This window comes from Microtus ochrogaster, linkage group LG2, assembly GCF_000317375.1.
Source record: "Microtus ochrogaster isolate Prairie Vole_2 linkage group LG2, MicOch1.0, whole genome shotgun sequence".
NCBI lineage: Eukaryota > Metazoa > Chordata > Mammalia > Rodentia > Cricetidae > Microtus > Microtus ochrogaster.
In genome coordinates this window covers 2,993,142-3,009,780 of record NC_022028.1, presented here as the reverse complement: position 1 = coordinate 3,009,780, position 16,639 = coordinate 2,993,142, and the positions used below count along the sequence as shown (strand labels likewise).

The window sequence follows — 16,639 nt, the reverse complement described above, 5'->3', positions numbered from 1 at the left end:
ACCACACGCTGCAGTTATTAGGCCCCCATGTAGCATAAGCATACACTTATTTATGACAGTCACAAACAGGGAACACTTGACTCCACTCAAATGGAACCACAGTAAGACGGCTTCTACTATCAGACCAGTAAATTTCCACAAGTCTCAAGACAATGGCAAGGTAAGGAAGCAGGCACTCAGTGGCAGTGTGCATCGACACAAAATCAGACAACAGGTGGCCTGTTTCACGAGCACATGCAGCAAGTGACAGACACAGAGCTATTCACTGAATGGACACACAACAAATCAGGAGGGGGGCTGGAGAGATGGCTCAACAGTTAGGAGCACTTGTTGCTCTTACAGAGGACCAAGATTCCGGGAGATGGCTCAGAGGTTAAGAGCACTGGTTGCTCTTCACAGAGGTTGTGAGTTCAATTCCCAGTAACAAAGGACTCAGATTCAGTTCCTAGCACCCCACATGGTGTTGTTTCCCAGCCATCTATAACTCCAATTCTAGGGAATCTGACGCCCTCTTCTGACCTCTATGGGTACTGTGTGTGTGTGAGCATGCACACACACCCATACACACATATAAGCAAAATACTCATAAATGAAATGAAATAGATGAATATTTAAAATTAAAAAAGAGCACGTATCTTCCAGAGGATCCAAATTTGGTTCCCAGCATCCGTGTTAGACAGTTTACAAATTGCCTGTATCTCTAGCTCCAGGGGATCTGGTGCCCTTCTCTGACCGCTGTGGGTACCCGTCTCACAAGCACAGACCCCTCCACCCAACACATACACACTTAAAAACAAATCTTTTTATTTATTTTGAGACAGGGTCTCTTTACAGAGCCCTGGCTATCCTGGAACTCTCTATGTAGACCAGGCTATCCTCAAACTCACAGAGATCCACCTGCCTCTGTCTCCCAAGTGCTGGGATTGAAGACATGTACCATCATGACTGGCTTTAAAAAACACACACACAAAAAAAAAAAAAACCAAAGACACAAAGGACCTGTCTGTCACCTGAGCTCTGAAAGAGGAGTGAAGAAAGAGGCCTGCGTCACAGCACTGCGTTTTCATGAACCAAAAAGAGATTCTTTATTACTGACACGGAAGACACACTAACTACTAGGAGAAAGTGTGGTGTTTACACATGCTATAAAAGGGAGCGATATGCATATGTGTTTGATGCATACAAGAATACATAAAGCCATAGCGACTCATCAGTAAGCCCATGGTTGAGACTCTAGGATGTGGGAGGATGAAGATATTTGTTATGTGTATTACTAAATATATCTATTTCTGTCTTTTAAATTTTTTACTGTATACATTTATTATCTAGTCACAATTAAATTACTTATAACAAAGAAAAAACAATAAGGTAAACAAAGTGTAGATGCCCCTAAGCCATTAGCACCAAGAGAAGAAATACCTTGAACTTGTTCCCAGGGCCAGAAGAGTCCATGACAAAACTTCACCTGTAGCCTTGTTCTGCCACAACTGCAGCTAGGCCATCGAAGATGATGTTCAGAGAGTCAAGCACTTGCTTCAGGGTGAGCCTGAGAGAGACAAGAATGATGACAAGTCACCAGGAAAATTCAGAGGTAGCAATAAATGACAAGGCTCGGGCTCTTGTTCCTACTAAGACACCTAGAAGACTCTGAGGACCCTGGCGTGCCCCGGACACACCCGAGCTGGAGCTGTCACTCACAAGCCCAGCATGCACAAGGCCCTCAGCCCTATCCCCAGTTCCAGAAAAGGAAGGAGGACTGCAGAAAGCCCATAGAGGCCCTGATGACCCTGAGGATGAAGGCGTGTGGTGCTTCTAAGGGCATGGGAAGGCTCACCAGCCCCAGCCACCCCTTTCCTAGGGAGGTCCTGATTTGGAGATGACAGAAATGCCCCAGCCCTCCTCCTTAGCCTAGTATGGTCTGGTTTTATAAGGGCATAGGCTCCTCAGAGATGTTACAAGAGGAACAAGAGCCTCAGGGCCAAATGGGACTGAGGCTCAGGCCTCTCAGGCTGGCTCCGTCCAGTTGTACCTCACCCACCCTCCCCTGCTCTGCTTCCTCACCTCTCCCAATGCCCCACTGGCCAACCCCACCCCACTGGGATCTCAGCAGACCTCCAGGCCACAGGCCAGCCCTCCACTCACACCTTCTCTTGGTCAGAGAGGCAGAACAGGTTCCTGTGTTTATCCATCTCCCTGGCAACATGAGCCTCCACAGGACGGTGTCATCCAGGTATCTAGGTTAATGTTTCCTGCCTCTTCTTAGGTACAGGTACGTTCTGGCTCTCTGGGGCTGGGACCAATCCACCCCCAGTTTCTGCATGACCCCCCTACTCTACCATGAATTATAACTGGCAAATGCCAAACTCTGTGTGGAACTGACTGAGAGAAATAGCGTTCCTCACATTCCCTCTTACCCGAATGCTCGCAGGCCTACCCATGATCCCCTGCCTACCCATCCCTCTGAACACACCCCAAACCCCTGTCAAGTGGTGCCACTCCCGACCCTCCCACCCTCCAGGTGCGCACACACTCCTGCCTCTGACCACGAGTGTGGCTGTGTGCGCTGCTCCCTTTCCACAAAGATAGCTGTATTTCGTGCTCTGTTCGACTAGAACATTCTTTTAAGGCCACTTTTTTAAAAAGTGCAGCTCCTCAGCAACCCCTGCCACCTGATTTTGTGGTGCGTGCTAACGTTATCTGCCCTGCCAAGAAGGCAGCCACTCATGACCTGCATCGCCAGGTCTCTGTCCTTTGTCAGAGATCCTGAATGACGTGGGTGGCAGGCAGGACAGCTCCTCTGACTGGTCCCTGCTTAGCTTCTGTGCGGGCTCTGCGCACACTGCCTGCTCCCCGTGTTACTAGCCCAGACTCTGCACACTACCCGCTGTGGCTCTCACTTGTCTCCCGTCCTCCAGGTTCCCAGCACTATGAATAGTCCTGCTTTCCTGCCCAGGTTCACTACCCGACACTCCGTGTGTGTGTGTGTGTGTGTGTGTGTGTGTGTGAGCTGTCCATCCCCAGACACATTGTAAGTGCGGAGAAGGCAGAGGCCCGGGCCCACGCTATGCTGTTTGCCAGTGTCTGTACCCATATGGTCACCAGAGACGCCCAGTGGCTGTTTGCCAAATGGGAGACTGGAGATGGGAAGAGTAAAATGGGGGAGAAGCTGAAGGGCTGGAAGGAGAGGCAAACGTCAGGAGTGAACTGCAGACCCAGAAGCTGAGTAAAGGCCTTCTCCTTGCAGGGCAGGAAGCCCGTCTGGCACCCCTTCACAACTTAAAATGGGCTTAGTCTCGGTTTGTGTATCTTGTTTTGTGTATTCATTGTGAATGAATTCCCTGGAGGCAGGAGCTATGTCTGTCTTGTTCACCACCGTACCCTCAGAGCTGGCACAGTGCCACCTGGCATGCACAAGAGTTCCAGATCATGTTTGCTAATAAATGAAAGGAGGCTGAGTGACCCAGAAGAATACAGAACTGACAGGGTACCTGATTGGCACTTGGGCCAGTTTGGACTCAGGATAGAAGTCTCTGGGAGAATCTGCAGTCTTACTGCAGGGGCACAAATGGGGTACAAAGGCTGGGAAGAGCAGGGAGCCCCAAATATTTGGGGGAGGCAGCATCACTGGCGAGGAAGGCAGCTTGGTGACTGTCCAGATGTTAATGGTCAGGCAATGGTGGTGCACGCCTTTAATCCCAGCACTCGGGGGGCAGAGGCAGGTGGATGGATCTCTGTGAGTTCGAGACCAGCCTGGTCTACAAGAGCTAGTTCTAGGACAGGCTCCAAAGCTACAGAGAAACCCTGTCTCAAAAAAAAAAAAAAAAAAAAAAAGATGTCAATGAACAAGCCCCTGGCCTGGCCCTACCCAGAGGACTTGGAAGCGAGTCCATGCTGCCCAGCCTGCACCCTGCCCCAAAGTCAGCAAGAGTGGTGTGTCTGGGTAGGGTGGGGAGGTTAAGTCAAGATAAATCTGATCACGTACTATGCCCAGCATCCGGAAGGCAGAGGCAGAAGGATCTCTTGAGTCTGAGGTTGGCCTGTCCACATAGAGTTCCAGGACAGCCAGACAGGACTACATGGAGAGACCCTTGTTGGAGCCAACAGATGTGGATTTGTTCCCTCTTGACCAAAGGTCAGAGAGTTCAGGCCTATTCCTTCTTCTTCAAGGTTACTGAGGGGCGGTTTGACCCAGGGTGTGGCTACTAACGGGATGTTTTGACCTAGGGTGTGGTTACTTGATGCTCTGGGTATTGAGAAGGTGGTGACTTTGTTTGTTCCTAGATTCTTGGTAAAGAAGTCTTTTGTCTTCCCCCTCCTATTTGGATTGGGGTCTAGAAAGCCTCTGAGAAATAAACACGGGTGGATTCAGTATTCACTGGGTTGCCCTCCTGACTCTGTTCTGTGTCTCTGTCTATTTCTTTTGTGTCTTTGTTTCCTTCTGCCTAACATCTCTAATCCACATTCCCCTGCCCTGGAACAACGCAAGAACCTGTCGAGGCTGGACCCCGACAGACACTATTTAAAAAAAAAAATAGTGTAGCCAGATGGCTGGGTACAGAGAACACTGAAGCCAGCTGGGAGGTAATGGTTGGAGGTAGAGGAGCAGAGAATCATGTCCCTGAGGTCAGAAGTGGTACTTCCAGGACACTTCCTGGCTGGACAAGCTCAAGGGAAAAGCCATCAAAGGAAAGGAAGACCAAGCTGTTGAACAAGGACAGGTGGGCGTCGACAGAAAGCGAAGGAACATCAAAGAGGAAGTAGCCACTTACTGGCCTAACAACAGAGGTTGTGGACTGACCCGGAAGCCTAAAGGGCAGGGCAGGTGTTCACCACTGTGCAGTAGCTTGCTGTCTGTCCCAACAAGACTTTCCTGAGCACTCCCTGAAGCTTCGCTAGTGACAAGCTCCATTGCCCACAAGCCCATCAGTTCCTTCCAAGGTGAAAAGCACCTCGATTCTAACTCAGCTAAAGCTACACGCCCTCACTCCTTTCACAACTAGGCAACCCCATGTTTGGGGTGGCGCAGCTTCTGGGTCTCACTCAGAAGAAAAACCAAGGTTCCCCAGCCTCTTCACTCCCTGTTCCCAGGAACATGCACTCAAGAAATGGCTTCTAGGACTGGAGAGATGGCTCAGTGGTTAAGAGCATTGCCTGCTCTTCCAAAGGTCCTGAGTTCAATTCCTGGCAACCACATGGTGGCTTACAACCATCTGGAATGGGGTCTGGTGCCCTCTTCTGGCCTGCAGACATACACACAGACAGAATATTGTATACATAATAAATAAATATTTAAAAAAAAAGAAATGGCTTCTACCTCCCATCCTGTGACTGCAACCAAAACCCCAGGCTACAAAGGAACCAGGAAGAGGGGAAGCCACAATGTACAGTCCAGTCACTGCTAGCTGCACCTTTCACGGGAAGCAGATGTTTCATTTCTGTGTGGAGGGTGTATCTGTGTGACGCTTGTGTATCTGTCTGTGTGGAGGGGCATACACATGTGTATACTCATGTGTGCGTGCACAGATGTGCATGTCATGTTTGAGGACAGGGACTACATATTCCAGAATGGCCTGCCAGGCTGGGGCTGTGTCCAATTTCTCTTCCCACCAGTGAGCCAATCAGTGTGTGGATGTGTGATGGAGTCACTGAGTACATGGTACCAGTGCATTAAGAGGGCCAGAATACCAACTACTGGGAGGCAAGAGCATCTAAGGGAAACATGAGCTGTGGAGCAGAAGGCCCGAGTACCACTACAGGGACTGAGCAGGGCAGGTCTGTGTCTTCAGCTGCAGACTGTAAGAACATTTGTTTTAAGTACATATGTGAGGGCTGGAGAGATGGCTCAGTGGTTAAGAACACTGACAGCTCTTCCAGGTCATGAATTCACAACTGTATAGTGGCTCTTAGCCATTTATAGTGGGGATTTGATGCCCTCTTCTGGCATGCAGGTGTACCTGCAGATAGACCATCATATACATAAAATAAATATCTTTAAAAAGAGTCTATATGAGGATTCATGAATTAGTATGTGTGAACAGAACTGTGGCTAGCAAGAGCCTTAGCTTTTATTGAGATGGGAGTGTAGTTCAGTGAAAGGGCCCCAGGGTACCCCCCCCCACACACACACGTGAGAAAAACAGAAAACTAGAACTGAATACATCTCTTAACTTGAGGGTCAGCCTCATCCACGTCATAAGATCGAGCCCAACCAGGGCTACACAGTGAGACCCTGTCTCCAAAAGAAGGGTGTGGAAGGGCAGCTAGAAATGGCTCAGGGGCTAAAAATGTGACTGTTTTTCCTGAGAACACGGGTTCCCAGCACCCATATCTGGTAGCTCACAATCTTTTTTGGTTTTTCCAGATAGGGTTTCTTGAGACAGGGTTTCACTGTGTAACCCTGGCTGTCCTGGAATTTACTCTGTAGACCAGGCTAGCCTCAAGCACAGAGATCTGCCTGCCTCTGCCTCTCGAGTGCAAGGACTAAAAGCATGCACCACTGCCTGGCTCACAATTTCTTATAAATCCACCTCCTGGGAATCCAGTGCCCTCTTCTAGACTTCAAGGGAATCTGCCCTTTGATTCTGGCATTCAGGAGGCAGAGGCAGGCAGATCTGAGTTTAAAGCTTGGTCTACTTAGGAGTTCCAGGCCAACCAGGGACACACAGTGTGGAGGGAAACAGATAAATTAGAACTGACAAGGTATTAGGTGTTGGAGTTTGTGTTTGAAATTGTGTACATGGGGCCTGAGGGCTGTGAGCATGGCTATCTTGGAAGCCTCTGCACAGCTGCTGACCACAGACTTATTTCATTCATTCTTTTTTTCTTTTTCTTATTTTTGTTCTTTAGAAAAGGTTTCACTAGGTAGTTCTGGCTGTTCTGGAACTCATTATGTAGACCAGGTTGGCCTTAAGCTCAGAGATCCACCTGTCTCTGCCTCCCGAGCACTGGGATTAAAGGTGAGTGCCACTGCACCAGGCTCACAGGCTTCTAACAGCCCTATGAAGATAGTTCACAGGCCCAGCAGCACAGACACAACATGAAAAGGCACTGCACACAAAAGGAAACCAACTAAACTGGGCATGGTAGCACATGCCTTGACCCCAGCTTGTGGAGGCTGGGGATCTCTTTTGAGTTGGAGGCCAGCCTGGTCTACAGGGTGAGTTCCAGTCCAGGGCTACCAATGAGACTCTGTCTTAAAAACAAATACAAAAAATGAAAAAGAAAAACAGACTGTTGACACAACCACCTGAGACATATGGGTCTCAGGACAGCATAGAGTGAAGAAAGTCAACCAGCCTTCAAAGGTGACTTAATTTCACTGATCTGAATGGAGCGCCAATGGCAGAGTGGCGAGAGAAGGAGATGTGTGTAGTTATGAAGAGAAGCATGGGGAAGGTGGTTCACAAGCCTGCATGACAAAGTAAATACATTCCCAAAATCTTTATTATGGGGGCTGGAGAGATGGTTCAGCAGTTAAGAGCACTAGCTGCTCTTCCAGAGGCCCTAAGTTCAATTCCCAGCACCCACATGGTGGTTCCCAACCACCTGTCATGAGATCTAGTGCCCTCTTCTGGCCTGCAGGCATACATGCAGGCAGAACTCTGTATACATAATAAATTAAAATCTTTTTTAAAAAAACAAAGTTTGTATTATGAATTTGATTAGACTTTTCATAAATCACTTTATTTTTCCCTCTAAGACTCTCCCAACTTATAAAAAATAGAAATCTATAGATATACATTGAGAATTAGACACTTCAACACACCACCACTCAGGTCATCTCTGTTCTAAGAGCAATCACAGCGGTGCAGTTCCGCGGCCAAAGGCAGCAAGAGCCCCCTCAGCTCACACAACACACTCCACAGGCTTGGCTTCAGACGGTGACATGGTGCAGAAGTACAGACACAGACACGGTGGCTAGAAGCATCAGGAACAGCAAGGGGTGGCAGCTCCTGTTAGACCCTGGGACTGGATTCCAACTGACTGGGCCAGGAGCTGCCAACTACATCACAAGCTCTCAGAATCCACACAGCCCAGTCTTCTTGTTCTGACCGGAAGTTCTGAGTCACCATGAAAATACTCCTGTTTGGACCAGAGCCAAAAAGGCTCATTTTCACACCACCACTTATTCTTTCTTCAATTCCAGACACAGAGCTTTTTGTTTGTTTTGTTTTGTTTTCCTCCAGGCAAAGGGACCAAGGGTTCTAGAGAACAGCAAGGAAGGTTGATCCCCCCTGCCAAGTTACTGGAAGCCAGGCATGGTGGTTCATGCTATAATCACAGCACGTGGCAGGATCATTGAGCCTGGCATACAGTGGTTTCTGGGATAGCCAGGGCTACAGAGTGAGCTCCTGTCTCAAAAACACATGGCACAGGGTAAGAGAGTGAGAAAAAAGAGGAGGAGGAGGAGGAGAAGCAGCAGTCAGGGTGGAGTACATGGGCTCAGCACTTCAATCCAAGGATGACTTATCCACTTTATGTCAATTTCCACGTGCCCCTGCCACTCTTCCTTGGATTTGGTTTTTCAATCCCTCTTTTCAAAACAAGCCAAAGATCTCAACTTTCCCAGTATCCTCCTTGAGATCATGTTGCATGATTAGTAGGAAGTGAGGGATGGTATCTTCTCTCCAGGGAGTGGGAGTGGGCAGATTCAGACTTGCTTCTTGACAGGCACATGGACTCAGCAAGACCCTCAACCCACTCCCTCCAGCGAGTGGGAATGTGGCTTTCCACCATCAGCTGGATTTCTCAGCTAAGCCTAGCCCTCAAAGCAAGTCCCACCCCCAGCTGCTAAGCTCTCTCCCTGGTGCTTAAAATCCATGGCTCCTCTATCAAGTCCTGGGAGAACTAACTCTATCCTTTCCCAAAAGGGTGCTCCGAGGCCCACGTTCCAAGGGGGATGACCCCACTGTGGTCAGCTTTAATCAAATGTTGGTCAGAGATTCAAGGCTCTGATGGTCACTGTCTTTATCTTTATTAACCCATGTACTTCTAGCTCCTGCCAGCCCCAGATCAGAGTTGCAGCATGGGTCTGTTTCCAACATGATGAGGGATACAAAGTCACTGTCTACCAGCCCAGCAGGGATCTTGGGGCCCAGGTGTAGAGAGAAGTGAGAATGAGGTTCTGGGCTGTAAATCAATGCCATGATTCTTGTGGATCAACGAGGGGGATCCAGGTGGTCTGGAAGATACAATTGGCAGTCTTCCCGGCAGGGCACAGAGCAGTGGACCCTTTCCTTCCTAACAATTTCCCTGGCCCTCCAGGTTTCAAAGGAATCAAGTCCTGTGATGAATTAATGAAGTCACCAGCAGACTCCGGCCTGTTGGCAAACAGGGTTGCCTTCATAGAAGGCTACTGCTAAAAAGACACAGCCTGGGCAAGGCCAAAAGGGCGCCACCTTCTTCTTCCCTCTGATCTCAGGCCCCAGGAAAGCGGTGTCCTCTCACTTACAGGCCAGCTTCCTTCTCCGCTCACGAGAGGGACCTAGAGAGAAGAAGAACCAGAGAGCCTGCCCCGGGGCCCCTCTCACTCTCCCAGGGGAGCGCAGCTCTGGGCTGACAGGGTTGCCTTGGCACAGGCCCTGAAGTGCAGCTGCTGCCCGTGGGAGCTGAGGAGAGACAGGCAGGCAGAGGAAGAGACTCCCTCTTGGCCTAGGCGTGCTCACCAAGCTCATGCCTGCTGGTGAACCTATTCCTACCAAGGAGCAGACAAGCAGACTGGAGCAGGCTCTGGACCCCAGCCTCCAACTCACTTCTTCCTGCGGATCTTGGGCTTCTTCACGGGGCGCAGATATGGGTTATCGATGATGCTCTCCTCCCCGTTCCGGCTGCCAGACAAGGAGGAGTTCTGCTGCAGGACAGAAGCGTTTTCCTTCTCAGCTCCGGGGCCATCCTTTGAGCAAAAGCCGAAATAGAGCAGAGCACCAGTGGCATGAGGAGAGAGGCTGTGCCCATAGCAAGAGCCGGCTTTGGTGTCTACTGAGAGAGGAGAAGCCGGAGCCACTGTCTTTCCAGGGTGGCCATCTCTGCCCCAGGCTCAATGGGACCTGGGCAGTGGCTGGCTCTACAGGGAGCTGACAAAGTGCGGTGCTCCAGGTCCTGACTCTTCAGAAGGTGGGGATGAGATAATGAAGGCCTGGGAGTGAGGGTTAGAATTTTCTCGCTTCAGGGAGGAAGCCTAACCCGATGGGGTAACAGAAGGAAGGTCGTCGATACCTTGGAGTAAGAGACACAGAGCCAAAACAACCCAGGGCACAGGAGAGCTCTCCTAGGCCCAAAATAACGTAAGTCCCAACACATTTCTCCGAAATCTCTCATTTCTGGCACTTGGAACAAGGGACCAATGACCGTATCCCAGCATATTCCAGAAGTGAAGGCAAAGCGGAGCCTGCAGACCCCACAAGTTCACACTGTCACTGTCAACCAGGCTTACAGTGTCCTGGATGCATGGGTAATCGATTCTCCTTTCCTTATTAATACTTGTACTCTCCTTATTTTCCACTCTCTTTGCCTTTAATTTATTTTTGTACTTCTTTAAAGTGAGCAGTGGCAGCAGGGTCAGGACATGAAATTTCACACTAAAAATCTGACGTGGCTATGCAGGCCTAACGACCAGGAGCTGAACCGGCATCGCCCCCAGTGACACACCAAGGGTTCCCTGGAGGAACTGAGAGCCTCAGACCCCAACTACCAGTGGCTGCTGTCACTGTGATACCGTGAGCAGAGGATTCCTCTCGGGATAGTTGGCCTTGGGCTTACTGGCCTGAAGGCTCTGGATGGCTTCTAGAGGTTTTGCTACATATCCATACCAAAAAGCCATTTTCCTGTAGGACACATGTGCTTCATCCCTCCCGCACTCACACTAAACCCAACGAGTGGACCCACAGCCATCAGAGTCCCTCTTCAAAACAACTGCCATCAGACCAGCTGCGCTCATGTGGGACCAGGTGTGGGAAGTCTGTGCGGACACCCAGCTCCCGGCCTGCCTCAATTCTTTTGTGTTGTTTTTCGAGACAGGGTTTCTCTGTGTAACAACCCTGGCTGTCCCGGAACTCATTCTATAAACCAGGCTGGCCTTGAACTCAGAGATGCTCCTGCCTCAGCCTCCCTGAGTGCTGGAACTGAAGGCATTGCCTCAGTACTTAAGGGTGTAACAGAGTATCACCTATCACTCCCTCCATCGACCACTGCTCCACATCCAAACTCCACCAACGCTCAGAGGCCATTTAGACTGTACCTTACACATGTCCTCAGGTAACAATGAGGGTGACACGAAGGGCTGAAGGGTTGGCTCCAGCTCCCACAAAGGCAGGATGCTGGACACTGTGGAAATGCTATACTCTGGTCCCCTTTAGGTAGCTTTGAGACAGGAAGTAAAGCATCCAATTAACTACTTGTAGAAAAAGTGAGGGGTTTGCACGAGTTCCTTGGGCACTTGGGCAAGGCTGGAGGACACCAACAACCCTACCTGTCTCACGACTGTCCATTCCACTTCTCAGCCAACAGCTCCAAGTCCGACTCCAACCATGTCCTCTCTCACCGCCAGTTCCCTGTTCAGACTCCCAGCTGCTTGCTTGACAGCGTCACAGACGCATCCCATAGGCACCTCACATTCAATGTGCCTCAGCTTCCTCAGGTACCCTACCCCTAGTCCTCCTACTGTGGTGACAACATTACCATCCTTCAGGTGCTTGAGCAGTGAGTTCTGCAATTCCACCTGCTTCTTTTCTGTCACTCGATTCTCATCTGTTAGAGGGACATCCTCTTGGCTTTACCTATCAATGCAACCAGACCATTTCCACTTTCCCTGCCATGCGTATCGAGGAGAAGGACCCCCATCTCTCCCTGGCCTACATCACTGTGGCAGCTTCCTAACAGAGCAGCGCTCCCTCAGGCTCGCTTGCACCACAGCCACTGGTGATGCATCCAGAAGTTCAGAAATGTCCCTCCTTGGCTCCACGCCCGCCTGCAACTTATGTCACCCAGCTCTGGAAACAGTTGGTCCCATTAGACTGGCCCTTCCTCTCCCTTCCCTGTCCTGGCTCTGCATCCCAAATGCTGGTGTTTCTCAGGTCCTCTGCACCAGCTGTCACTTCTACGAGGACCCTCTTGCCCAGAGAGTGCATAGCTCCCCTCTCCTCTCCCCCTCATGTCCCTGGCTTGGTGGTCCACCCACCTTGAGCGTGCTACTCCTGAGAAGAAAAGCCTCCATCTCACCAGGTACTATTCTGTTCATGGCACTTTCATCTTGAATACTCTGAGTGAAGACTTCACACATCAGGTTTAATTCCTTCTCCCACTGCACATACTGGCTCTCAAAGGCAGAGATTTTATCTATGGGGTCACTACTTTCCTCTCTGCAGCCAGAATAGTGTCTGACAATGGTCACTGCAAAATGGGTGCTCACTGAGTGGATGACTGGTGCGGTTTCTCATCCAGGAGTAAAAGTTAAACTTCTGGTTGCGCCAGAGCGCTAGTTCAAATGTAGGAGAGAACAAAAAACAATTAACCACTCTAAAACTAATGGTTCCTTTATATTTAAGGACCTGGAGAAAGGGGCCAGGGTTAAAGTGCCCCATAGCAAGAGTCCCTGAGAGACACACTGTCATCAGGAGATGAGAGGGCAGTTTAAAACTGGTCACTGAGTGAAGCGTGATTGTGTGTCCTGCTACAATCCCAGCACCTTGCAGGAGGCAGGATCGGGATTCTTAATAACACATGATTACATTTTGTAGGCCACCAGAATATAACAAGTCCAAATAACTGTCTTTTTTAAAAAAATATACTTTGTATAGAAGAGTGTGTGGCTGTATGGCTGTACAGTCTGAAACTGCAGAGGGGTACGAGTTAGCTTGCTTTATTAGCTTGCTCCATCTCAGGCTGGCCCTACAGATGCTACACTCAGTGCCTGGAAACTCCACCCTGAGCCACAATCAGGCATTGGTCTCTTCAGGCCGTGGCTCATATGTCACCTTCTAATTCTTCCACCCCTTCCACAGCTCTGTCTGAACCTTTAGCTCCGAGGGCGGGGCTTTGTCGGCACTTGGAACAGGGTCTGGACCTGCAGTGCTCATCAACATTCACTATGCGGGCGACTCCCAGGATGTCTCAGACAGAGACTGGTCTCACAGGCCCATCGTGCAAGCTTCTAACAGACGGCCAGAGACCTGGGATAGACCTGGAAGCAGTTCAGTTCCCAGGGGCAGGGGCCTAGTGTAGGACAGGCTGTTTCGGGGTACTGTGAGGCAGGCAGAAGGGTGAACCCACCGTGCTGATATGAAGAGCGATGTTCTCTGTGTCTGTCTGCTCATCCTGTTCCGAGGAGTCTGTCTCTTCCATCTGCTGGATCTCCAGCTCAGAGGGAAGCAAGGCTGTGAGGTAGGGGATGGTGAAAGGTCTGGCAGCAATCACTGGGGATTGGAAGAGAGAGACATGACTCTGTCGAGCTGCCAGAGGGAGCCAGGTACGAATGCTGCCCGATGACCATGACCTCGAGCTAATTAATTCCCCTTTCCCACAAGCCTCTATGTTCTGCAAAGACAAAGCTAAGGATTGCTAACTCACAGGTCTGGATGGGCTGCCTGAGGGGATGTGTGGGAAACAGTTAACACCTGGTGGCCTCCAGCCAGTGACTGCAGAGCCAGGCACACAGCAGGCACCGAGTGGAAGCTTCCTGAATGACTAGACCAAGCTCCCCATTCACCTTTGCATAACCCGAGGTCCCCTATGGAGATGACTGACTTGGTCAACAAAGCCTAAATGAGATGTAACCCAAGAAAGGAAGCTGAGAGGCAACTGGCTGCAGATGCCAGTGTCCCTCCTACCAGCTGGTCTATCACTTCTATGGGAGACTCGGCTGCCCAGGGCTCAGCCACCAGTGAGGTAACCTAAACTCACTGCCTTGAGCAGCCAACAGTTCGGAATAGTATCTCGGGGCCTGGAGGAAGGATCCAGAGATCTGCAGAATAAACCGCACTAGAGAAAAACACGAAGGCTCACTCATCTCTCCCCACCACAGAGAAAAAGGAAAGAGGGTGTGATTATCTCAAACAACAAAACAGGGCTCCCACAGGGGGCGACTCTCACAAGGGAAAGTGCTGACGTCATCCTTGAAAAGACTCTGGGTCTCGCCTGTCTTGGCCATGAACCGGGTGAGGGCTCGCTCCACATCTCGCCTCTGAGATGCAGCCTTCTCTCGCAGGACCTGGTAGTCAGACACCGGTTCACGGTACGTCTAGAACAACAGAGACACCAGGCTGAGCCTATGCCGCCTTCAATCATCTCAGGCCCTGTCTTGCTGCAGCTGTGTCCTTCTGAGAACACGACCTGCTAACTAACAGAGGGAAGCTATGTGAAGAGCGGCATCCGGAAGAAAGCAGAGCGAGCATCTCAGCCAACAAAAGTGCAAATATTTACCACATAGTTCACCATGGCAGCCAGCCATAGGTGTAACACACAGATCCTCCAGGAAGACTAGGAGCCCCCAGGAGCCCTGACAGGGAGCTCTGTTCCCCCAGAGTAACTTGGCATCCTAGTGTATGAGTGGTGGCATTTGCACACTGTGCCATCCTCTTGTTTGCAACCCACCCTCTCGAAACTGACGCGCTGGTCCAAAAGGTTCCTCGAGGATTACAGATTACTGGTGTGGTGGCCCGTGCCTTAATCCAATCACCTCTGAGATAGATCTCAGTGAGGTCAAGGCCAGCCTGGTCTAACAAAGGTGAGGGAGGAAGAGAGAGAGGGGGAGAGAAGGATGGAGGGAGGGAGAGGGAGAAAGAAGAGAGGAAAGGAGGGAGGGGTAGGAGGGAAATGAAGCAAAGACTGAGGGGAGGGTGGCCTGTAGACAGTAGTGTTCATCATGTGCATAAAGGCAAAGTACACCACACACACACACACACACACACTCTGTGGGTGACCGCACGCCCTCACAGAGGAATTAAATAAATGTCATTTTCTAAAAAGGAAAGAAAAACAGACTACGGCTGTTACTGTAAATGCCACTGAGACGGCCAGGACAGGTGACTCCTCCCAGTTGGTGCCTTGTTGGCCATCTCTGGGGAAGTGCTCGAGAACCCGTAAGAATGAGAGACTGTCAAATGTCCTAAACTGTAATGTCAGGGATGACATTTAACACTGACCAAAACAGCAAAGGCATGTTTTCATGACAGAAAGGCAGGTTTTTTCCTCTAAACACTTCTCAAGGGCTGGAGAGTTGGCATAGAGGTTAAAAGCACTTTTGTTCTTGGTAAAGGATCTGGATTCAAGTCCCAGTCCCACAGGGAGGCTCACCACTTTCTCAGGCACCAGGCATGTATGTGATATACAGACATACACACAGGCAAAAACCTCATATACACAAAATAAATCTAAAAATTAAAATAAGGTTTTTCAAAGATTCCCCCTCGTGTGGGAGGTCCTTCTGTCTATATGTTGCTTTTATTGGTTAATGAATAAAGAAATTGCTTTGGACCTATAGCAGGACAGAACTTAGGTGGGGGGGGAGACGGAACTGAATGCTGGGAGGAAGAAGGCAGAGTTGGAGAGATGCCATGGAGCTGCCAGAATCAGACATGCCGAATCATTGCCGGTAAGCCACTGCCATGTGGCAATATACAAATTAATAGAAATGAGTTAAATTAATATAAAAGAGTTAACCAATAAGAAGCGAGAACTAATGGGCCAAGCAGTGTTTTAATTACTATAGTTTCTCTGCGGTTATTTTGGTTCTGGGCAGCTGGGACAAACAAGTGGCCTCCTCCTCCATCCCCTCACCCCCAATCTTCTAGTACTAGAATTATAAGTATGTAACACCCCACCTGGCCTGAGCGGCTTGTTTTGAAGATGTATTTCATTGTGTATATGTTGGAGGGGTGGTATTTGCATTGCTTGTGTAGGTGCCTGAGGAGGTCCGAGGCATTGGATCCCCAGAGTTGGAGTTCCAGATGGCTGTGAGACACCTACTGTAGGTGCTAGGAGCCACACTTGGGTCCTCTGGAAGAGCAGTATGTGTTCTTACACTGAGCCATCTCGCTAGCCTCCCACAGAGCGTTAAAAGGAGGCACTTGTGAACATGGTGACTGTTTTACAGCCCACTGAACCATGTCATCTACAGTCCTCCTTATCACACATAGGAACGGGATTTCCTGACAAGTCTAAAATCATCCTAACATGAAAATCAGATTTTGAATATGCGCATTAAAAACAGAATCTGGGCATAATGGTACATACCTGTAATGCCAGCACTGGGGAGACAACAGGCAGAATAATGACTACACGTTCAAGGCCAGCCTCACCTACAGAATGAGCTTTAGGCCAGTCAGGGTTACAAAGTGACACCCTGACTCAAAGCAAAAGACCAAGCAACCAAAATGTTGTAGTTATTTCAATGACATCTGACACTCAATAAGTTGAAATTTTAATTGATTAATTGATCTATCTATCTATTTTGGATTTTTGAGGCAGGGTTTCTCTTTAGCTTTGGACTCTGTCCTGGAACTCGCTCTGGAGACCAGGCTGGCCTCGAACTCACAGAAATCTGCCTGCCTCTGCCTTCCCAGTGCTGGGATTAAAGGTGTACGCCACTATCATCTGGCAAAATTAAAAATTTAATTTTTAAATAAAAAACTTTTTTATCTATTTT

General features: G+C 49.6%; 1 protein-coding gene across 5 annotated transcripts in view; it reads right to left on the bottom strand.

Moving 5' to 3' along the window:
- Positions 1 to 1,081: 1,081 nt before the first annotated feature.
- Taf8 (TATA-box binding protein associated factor 8) overlaps positions 1,082 to 16,639 on the bottom strand; it is a 22,316-nt gene continuing 6,758 nt past the window's right edge. Inside the window, exons 6-9 of one of the 5 annotated variants that reach the window (XM_013350963.1) lie at positions 14,086 to 14,233; positions 13,267 to 13,409; positions 9,753 to 9,975; positions 8,953 to 9,484 (exon numbers count right to left, since the gene is read on the bottom strand). In XM_013350963.1, the coding sequence (XP_013206417.1) occupies positions 9,778 to 9,975; positions 13,267 to 13,409; positions 14,086 to 14,233 (489 nt within the window). In that variant the 3' untranslated portion in view covers positions 8,953 to 9,484; positions 9,753 to 9,777. Of the gene's footprint in view, positions 1,547 to 8,952; positions 9,485 to 9,752; positions 9,976 to 13,266; positions 13,410 to 14,085; positions 14,234 to 16,639 lie in introns of those variants that run through there. The other 4 variants (XM_005359711.3, XM_013350964.1, XM_013350965.1 and 1 more) reach the window with 4 other exon arrangements.